Source organism: Talpa europaea (genome assembly GCF_964194135.1).
Source record: "Talpa europaea genome assembly, chromosome: 11".
NCBI lineage: Eukaryota > Metazoa > Chordata > Mammalia > Eulipotyphla > Talpidae > Talpa > Talpa europaea.
The window spans coordinates 98,554,970-98,564,389 of record NC_140078.1 but is presented as its reverse complement, the minus strand read 5'-3'; the positions used below and the strand labels follow the sequence as shown (position 1 = coordinate 98,564,389).

Genomic DNA, 9,420 nt, shown 5'->3' with positions numbered 1-9,420 from the left:
CTGACATAGCATGTTCACAAGCCATTTAAACATCTACATGTATGAATTTAATAATCATCATAATTGTGTGATGTGGGCACCACAGCCCTATTCTAAAGAGATGAGGAACATGGTACAAAGGTCAGGCAACCTCCCCTCCCACACTTCTGTGGAGAAGTGATGCTGGGGATGATTTCACAGCACCCAGCCACCCTGCTGGCCTGAGCTGGGCGAGCTGGCCTTACCCTAACCCCAGCTCTAGCCCAGAGCCTCAGAGGCCCTCTTTAACTTGCGGTGTCTGCTCATCTTGTCCCCAGACCTTACTCCTCTTGTTTCCTTTCATTGTGTGCCCTTCTCTCTTCTCAGCTGTGCCCTCTCCAGCATGGCTTTGCACTCGGTGACTGCTCCTTTGACATCTATTAAAGTGTGACAGGGAGTTATGAGGGGGATGTTTGCCTCGGTGTCGGTCTAAAATCCATTCCTTCCTAAAAATGGAAACTCACTCTCTGTAGTGAAAACCACCAGGGAGGCCTGCAGCGCACACTGTCCTGCTTCTGTCCACACGCCACTGATGGTTCCTTGACAATTTATTCTTCATGTATTTGATCAATTTAATTTTTCAAAGTATATCTTAAAATGGTGATTGGTAATTGAGACTGCTTAAGGATTTTCTTTTGTTTGGTGAGTATTTTCTAAGGAAAATGCTTCAGAATTTGGATTATAACATTATATCATATCTTAAAAATAGCCACATCTTTAAAGGTCCTGCCTTGCAGCAGGAAGAGATGGATAAATGCTCCAGTTTTCACAAAGGGATCAAAGTAAAATGTGTGAATTTCTGAAGCAGATTTGCAGGCAGATAGTCACACCAGGCCATCAAAGGCTGTGGGGGTCAAGTCTCCAATTCCCAGAAGCTACCTCCAAGCCAACAGAACTTGGGGTGACAAAAAAACCCTTATATTTCTTTGGGGATTAGCTTTTTCAAATAAACATATTTTTTTTTTTAAAATTATTTATTTATTTGTTTATTTATTTATTTATTTATTTATACAAGCACTGGGTACAGTCAGAAGCGCGGGAGGGTGAGAGAATTCACCAGAGCCAGAGCGGGGAGCAGAGCAGGCAGAAGGACCGAAGTACACTGCTGAGGGGAGCAGCGGGCGGCAGGAGAGGTCTGCACGCCATGTGGGACCCTCGCCCGGTGGCCGGGGAGCAGCCGGGGATCGAACCGGCGCCCCAGAGGCTGGGGGCAGCTTTGCAACCCAGCACTCAACCGCTGCGCCACCGGGGAGGCCCCAAATAAACATATTTTTATAATCAGCTGCCCAACATGAAGTCTTCTCTACATGTTTGGCTACAAACTCTTTTGTACCTTTTTAATATGACAATTGTATAATAGCATTTTTATAAGATAAGAACAAAGGCTAACTTTTCCTTACACCAGGTTTACAGAAATTTGTATTATTGATCATTCAGAAAAGTTATTTTCACTTTAAAATCACATTTGATTATGGGAAAAGTCACACACATTTTTAGGATTGTTGTTAAATCACAATTTATTAAAAACCTCAAAATGTGTTCTGGCATGTTCAGTAGCAAAGCTCTGTCAGTGGCATGAGCATTAGGAGGATAGAATTAGTTCTCTTGTTGGGCTGATTAACATCTACACGCCTGTGCTTAAGGGAGCTCTTAAGAATCAAAGTGCACAGCAATGTCTAAAAAAATCAGTTTGAAAATGTCAAAGGGTGCTAAGACAGACTTAATTTTTCATGATTTTCCCAAAGCCAGTCGTGGTATTTGTTTAACTTATGGTCTTCAGGGTGCACCTGGAAAAAATAAAGCACATTAGGAGAGAGAGGCCTTATGTCAGAGTCAGAGACACATTTTTCAGATGGGCTTTTTAAAAAACAACAGTATATTACATGGAAGAACAGTATATTACGATCCCATACCTGGAAATTACCTTTAACCAAGTGGGATTCACAGATATTTAAACCTATAAGTTACATTAAGGTAATCCCTTACACTTTACAAAATCCTTACTGATTTAGTAGGGCTGTTCACCAGGACTCAAGGTATGGTCAGGTATTAACACTCTACTCTCCAGAAGGAGGTCACAGACCCTGAGAGTTAAGTGGAGAGCTCAGTTCACAGTAAGTGGTGCAGAGGAAGAGGCTTGGTCAGACCCACTGGCTAATGCTTTGGGGTGAGTCACAGACTAAGAGACCAGTGGACGAAGCCACCTGGCAGTGTCCACCAGCTCCAAGCCACCACCCAGATACTCAACAGCCTGGAAGGCCCCAGTACAGAAAAGTCACCTGAGACCACTAGGAAAAACCCCAAAGTCACATCCCAAGCCCAAACATGCCTTTCTCGGGTGGTGTACTTGTGAAGGCAACTATGACTGTGACAGGCGGAAAAGCACACTGGCTTAGAGACCACATGTGAGAGAGAATATCAGCAACAGGCTAGAGTGACAGAGCACCAGAGGTCCAGCAGAGGCCACACCAAGACACCTGGGAGTGCCCCGTGCCTGCTGCCCCCAAGCGGGATACAAAATTGGTTGTGACGGTAATGGCACCTATGTCCAAGAAACAGCTTCTTGCAGGGTTTCTTTGAGCTCAGAGAAGAAATCAGCTGGAGGTGGTTTGGCTGGGAGTGGGCCTTACCTGCTTCCACTCATTGACGCAAAAGATTCGGTAAGAGTCATTGCCATATTTGCCAATTCCGTGAAGCTCGATTGGGTACCTCCACTGCTTTGTCAGATATTCATCTGAGAAAAAACAGCCACATCTCAGGTCAGTGTCTAGGAAACACGTTCCTCAAATGTATGGCAATGGGGGACTGGGTAGAGAGAAGCAGGAAGGGCGAGGAGGAACCCTTTCCTAACAAGCCCACTTGTGACTGCTCTTTCTTCTGGATTCCCACTCACCTCTGTCTGCACCTCTCACCGCACTTACTAATCAGTATTATTCTGTGCTGTGCTAACTAGACAGCAGTAATGTCCTCCAGGTCAAATGGGCTTTCTGCTTCACTGTCTTCTTCCTCCGATTCTGTCCAAATGGGCTGACCCAGTCCTGGGCAAGGATTTACTGCCCGCATCAGTGAAAGACTGTGGTTTGGGCAATAGGTCTGTGTTTTCAATGCCTTCAGTGCTTGAGCTCAATGACCTCTATTAATGTAGCATCTGGAACATTAAAGTTTAAGGTGTGGCTTTCTTAAGTAGCTCGGTTTATGTTTTTTCCTTGGCATGTATGAAAAAGTACCTGAGAACTTGATAATGGTTTTTGCACGAAGGTCGTAGAGACCGATTGGTTTAAGAAGTTGTGACACCTCTCTCCAGTCTGCAGTTCTGGCTACCTCGGCTGAAGGATACTTCTCCAGAAACTCCCAAAGCACAGGGATTGCCATTTTTCCTGGGAAGCAAAGATAACTGTGTGATTCAAGTTTCCATACATACTGGTTTTAGGGTTTGGTATTTCCTCGTCTAGAAATCTCATGTAGAGTTTTTTGTTTCTTCTTTTTAAACCACAAGTGGTCATTACCTGAAGGAGCAGCCACTTTCAAGATCAAAAACCAACATCATTAATCTATTTGGTAACAGTTCAAAGTATGTTGAAACCTGGCCTTGTATGATACTCATCTTTAATTCATAGATCGCTAGACAATCCATATAAACACACCCAGGACATGAGGTGCCGATGACATTAGAGCCAGCATCCAACGAGAAAGGCTTTACACAGGACAGCGGGTGGAAGAATGTCAAGTAACTGATATTTATGGATGAGCAAAAGTAATTTAGAAGTACAAGATAAATGAGAATCTGCTCCTTGTGCTGAGTTTGAGGGCTCAAGGGGAAGCCTTACTTCCCCTTTGGGAGGTCACCTAGACTCCACATCAAACCTGAACCCAGGCCTCCTCATCAACTCGGTGCTTACTCTCATCACAGTTCCTACCAAGATAAAGATGGAAAGAACCCACAAACCTGAGGTCCGATTGAGAAATATAGTCGCAATGAGGAGCTTCCATGGGTCATGAAATAGGGTTTCTTGGACGAGGTTAAAAGGCGAACGAGGAGGGGTCCACTTCTTGAAGGCTTTGCGTCTCGGTGGGCTAAGAGCTAAACAAACACCCGGATCAGAGTTGAACACCTGAAACAGACTTCAAATTGGATTTTCTGATTTGGAAAAGGATACCTTCTTTGTTATATCTGCCGGAAAAATACAGGCTTGTTTTCCTTTTTTCTATTTGTGTCCGTGGGATGGTATCTTCTGAAAAGGAAGAGTGAACACTGTTTATAAAATCTGTGGTTTAGTCTAAAGAAATATTCAGGTTGCAAATAATAACAGTAAAAATACACTATTACTATGAAGCATTTAGTAGGTGCCAGGCATGAAGCTAAGCATTTTACAAAAATTAACCAATTTAATCTTACTGATGACCTATGAGCTGGGTACTATTTTATCTCCACTTTACAGGTTGAGAAATTGAGATACCAAGAGGCTAACTTGCCCAAAGTCACACAGCTAGTGTCAAAACTGAAATTCAAATTCAGTCTTCCTGCCTCCTGAGTTCACGTCTTTGCCATTCTGTTACATTTGTTCCCTATGACTTACATTCAGAGTCCATGGTCTTAAAAATTGGAATATGAAACATTTTAAAATAGTTGTACACCTGGTCACTAAAATGTTTTGAGATTATAATCATGATTTTCCATGTAATGAACTTTTAAGTGAAACCAGCAGTATTCAACATGTGATCTGTTTAATTAAAAAAAAAAGATACCAAAATTGTATTTCTTTTTCTATATTTTCCAAAATTTCTGCAGTGAGCACTTCCTCATGCTTACAGAAAGGGATTTAGGCAAAACAGAATCTGAGACCACACTCTACTGGGAAGCTCAGTTAATTTAACAGACTATTTGACCTGAGTTATCAGGTTCCCCAAATTTCTACAATCACATTTAATACTGTCTTTAGCCATACCCTCTTGCAATGTCAGTTAATAATGCTCTGAATTTGTATAGTATGAGGTTGTTTTCACTTCCCATTTTACTTTACTATTCTTGATGTGAAGAACAGGGTGTTATTTCCTCCATTATACAGATGATGAAACTAAGACTTAAACATTTATCTCAAAATGATAGTGGTATTGACTATAGACTAGACCAAGTATCCAAGTCCCCAGATAACCAGCCTGATGTTTTTAGCTATTCTAGTTCACATAAGTAAAACCTAGTTGAAAGTTAGAACAAAGGGAAATGTTTTTATTAGCTACTTGATCACTTTTCTTGAGTTCCTATAAATAATTAACCTCCTTTATTACTAGGAGACTAAACTCACTTGATTTGGCAATTCTAAGGAAGCCAGTGGGAAGGTCTTTACTGTTCCACTGGACAATCTATCAACAGGCGGAAGGTCACCTTTGGCAGAGAACTAGGATGCTTTCTGTATAGGATGAATAGAATACTTCTGTTGTGGTACAGAAGGATGTGTTTAATACTGAAGTTGCCCTTTATACTAGCAAGAAACCTGTATAAGCCTCAAGGCTTTATGAAACCTTCAAAAGCTAGAAGACTCGAAACATGCGTGTATCATTCCTAGGTGCATATAACCATCTTCTGTTAAAGGCAGACAAATTCCAGGCACAGCAAGACAAAGTAATGAGTGGACTGAGAGCAGGACTCAAGTCTAAACACTGCTTCACCAATTGGTCCAGGCTGTCTCCCCACAGGACTTTAAGTACAAATTACTATTCTTCTTTAAAGGAGTTATTCATTATACTATAATGGCATAATGAATAACTAATACAGGACTGCTCAAAAGGTCTCCTTTTTATCTCTTATTCACTGAGGTATTATAAAGGCATACTGCTAAGCTCTACACTCTGTATCAAGAGCATATTACAAATAATAGATGAACTATGTGATTACAGTTTTGAATTATTGAGAGCTCCAAAGTATTTTAGAGAAGCACTGCATTATAACAGGAGATAAAAATGATTATGATATATACAAAATTAAGTTGGAAGTCATACATCAGTAATAAGTAACAGGATGACCGTGAAAAGAAGACCATTTTTGACCCATTTATGGGGTGATGTACACAAAGTGTCTTCCCCAAACCTCTTCAAGTATAAAGCCTTTCATTTCCCCTAAAGTCTTGAGGTTACTGGCTGGGAAGGGAAGGGTAAGGTGAGTCCCAGCTGCTGCACCGGAAGTGATGGTGGTAGCTGTTAACGGTACAGCGATCCTCTGCTGGGGGCATCAAGAAAATCACCCGTTGATATCCTCTCTGCCAGAGGAAAGGGCCTGAACATGAGTTTGGATCAAGTGGTAGAATGGATCTTCCTTCTATTCCTACCTCCAAACTGGTATAGGCATGAAATACAGTATCCAGGAGTATAAACTACCATCAGATGTTTAACAGCACTTTAATACACTGAATACCTTGAGACAGATTCACAGAGGGACAGTCTCTGTCCACCTCTGAGCAGCTGTTGCCCGTTTCAGTGTCGCATGTGAAATCATCAACATGCAAATGTCCCTTCCCTTCCCCAGTTTCTACTTTTGTTCTTATTTCCTCAGGTTCTAAAAAGGTATCTTCACACTTCTCGTTCTGTTTTGCTTCTTCGGTTGAACATAATTTGTTTATGGTGCCAGAAGTTGTTTGTTCAGAATGAAAACTGGATCCTGAACCCAGTGATTTCTCTTTCTTCTGGCGCACCCACTCACTGGTCCCACTGAGGGTGTCTTTGCTTGGCCCGGCGCTAGCGATGCTCACAGTTCCGTCAAGTTGACTTTCTCGTATGGCAGGCTCACTTTCAGCCTCTGCTTTATTACACGCAGATTCTCTTTTTCTGTCTGTTGGGGCTGAATCTGGAAGACTGTTCCGGCACCTGGTTTTAGTTTTCTTAGTTTGAATTCCTTTCAAAACAGTCACCTTTCTTTTGGACTTTGTAACCTTTTTGGGGTCCACACCATTAACACCCTCACCATCTTTCAAAAGCACATGAATGGAAGTCAAGCTAGAGAGTTCTCTGCTATCTTGCAATTCCAAACCACCACCTGGCAAAGGAAACACATCTTTTTTCCGCCTGCTTCGTGTCCTGAGGTTCCAGCTTGAATTCCTAATATCTGTTTGTGGTTGGGATGTGAGAGCTGCCCCACTGCAGTCCTTATATCTTGACTTGAAGTGCCTTTTAGAAAGTACAGTAAAATCAAAATCTTCTAGCTTAAAAGAAGTCTCTCCACTTTTGTGAAGATAATTAGCAAGTGAACTTTTGGATCTGAATTTCACTCCTTGAGGGCTAGAAAATGACATTAAAGAAAACAGTATTAATAAATAAAAGTGACTTTTAAAAAGAAATGAACCACATTTCCAATTTTTAATAGTAAGTTCCAAATGCTGCCATGAACATTTGTCATTTAAAGTTTTAAAAAGTGACAAAACTTTTAGTTTCTTCCATACTACTATAAAATAACTTAGTTATATCTAAACTAAGTGCAGCTTACCATTAACTACTCACAGTATGAGAAAATGTATGTCCTTATGTCCAAATCATTTGATATAACTAACCAATGACATAGAAGAAATAGAATCTGTAACAATTTTATGGTAGAGGTAGAAAAAGGCTAAACTTCCTGCTATGCTTTCCCCTTACCTGATTAGATAAAATTATTTGGCTATAATGCCCTTACCACTTTGCAGGCTCACCTGATAAAATACACATCGTATTTTCCTGCTGTTTTCCCAGACTGCCGCTGCTTCACAATTCTTTCCCATCCACATGGGACAGACTTGGGATGCTCTGTGACCGCAGGACCACCACACTGAGCATGAGCAAGGGGTTCTTGAGGCAGGGATTTACCCTCACTGCTGCTTTTTACTAACATTTGCTCATCTCCAACTTGTTCTGATACCACGGCAACATCTTCCTCACTGGAAAACCAAAGTACAATCAATGATTAACTCAACTTCTTTTCCTTGGCTTATTCAATTTTGATCCATGATGGGATGAGAATCAGATAGACTTCAGCTCAGGATGGGCCAGTCTTTGGCCACGGGAATATCTTCTCAGCCTTCCAAAGCATCCTGTCTCCTCCAACATGGGTCAAAAAGGGTTGGTGGTCTCTGCTAAGTGAAAAGCTCAAGCTATTGGCTAGAAATCTTTCTTGTTTCTATCATTGAATAGGGCTAGTATAAACCTTTTTGGTGATGGCATAAGTTTTAGAACATGAGTTGAGAGCTGGTATCCACACAACTTAAAGGAATCTGTGAAATACCCTCCTATTCCCCAAATAAGTAAGGTAAACATTTACATAGATGTGCATTTTCCTGAGGAAAATGTATTCACTTTGATTACCTCAATAAAGGTAAATAATTTCTGATATAGAATTTTCAACTCTCTTTCACTCTTGATCCACATGATAACCTGGTGAAGTAGGAAAAATAAGGACTACTCTCTTCATTGATAAAACTGAGTGACAGGAAGATCAACTTGCTTGTAGAGCTGATACCATAGCCTAAGGCTACTGAATCTTGGTCTAATACTTCTCTCCTCATTCTATTACTGAAAAACTTCAGTAGAATGTATCCTAACTACTAAATCACATTTTACAAGTTAGATGGGTCGGTAGAGATGTCTAAACCAATTTCTTTTCTACAAATGGGGAAACTAAGCAAGAGCTAGTGACTGGAATTAGAATCAAGTTTTTTTTTTTTTTAACTAATTAGGGGGTTAGTTCAATTGAGGGGATCTGGAAAACATTATTCACAATTTTGGAGATAAGGAAACTGAAACCTGGTAAAAACAACACAAACTTTGAAGTCAACAGACTGGCTTGAAATTCCCTCTCTGCCATTTACTAGCTGTGTGTCCAAGAGCAAATGACTTAATCTCTCAAAAGTCTCGTTTCTCCAGCTGTAAAAAGGAGGTAATACCTCTTCCCTGGTAGCTCTGAGGATTAACTTTGGGGGGGATGCTGCTAAATCATCAGCCTCAAATTGCACATACACAAATGCTCAATAGAGTAAGATGTTCTCTCTCCCAAGGTTTTCCTCCAACTCAAGCACATCTCCCCTTGCACCACAAAGCCTCCCAGGCCCCTCGACATTGCCGGTACCAGAGTCGGGGGCGCCCAGAGGTGACACCATCGGAGGAGAACAGAGCTCCAGCCCTCGCAGTTAACCCTGTGGGTCTCCAGGTCTCTGTCCACCCCAGGTTAGAAAGGCCCATCCACCTCCTACCCCACCGCTCCCACGGCGCAGGTGGGGAAGCTGGGGAGCGAAGAGGGATAACTTGCCAGAGGTCAGGCGGCAGATCCGGGGCTCGGCGCTCGCGGGAGGTGGCCGAGGGGGGGCCCCCGCAGTCCCCCAGGCTGGCACTCTCCATCCCAGTCGTGCCCGTCACGCTGGCTCCGGATACAGCAACGGGCCGAAA

General features: G+C 42.0%; 1 protein-coding gene across 1 annotated transcript; it reads right to left on the bottom strand.

The window, feature by feature from the left end:
- Positions 1-1,727: 1,727 nt before the first annotated feature.
- MBD4 (methyl-CpG binding domain 4, DNA glycosylase) lies at positions 1,728-9,372 on the bottom strand (the record flags this gene model as incomplete). The annotated part of the gene is made up of 8 exons (XM_084247829.1): positions 1,728-1,805; positions 2,649-2,752; positions 3,246-3,395; positions 3,965-4,099; positions 4,176-4,250; positions 6,428-7,287; positions 7,695-7,919; positions 9,284-9,372. 8 exons carry the CDS (start codon positions 9,370-9,372, stop codon positions 1,728-1,730), a joined length of 1,716 nt encoding a protein of 571 aa, XP_084103955.1.
- Positions 9,373-9,420: the final 48 nt, after the last annotated feature.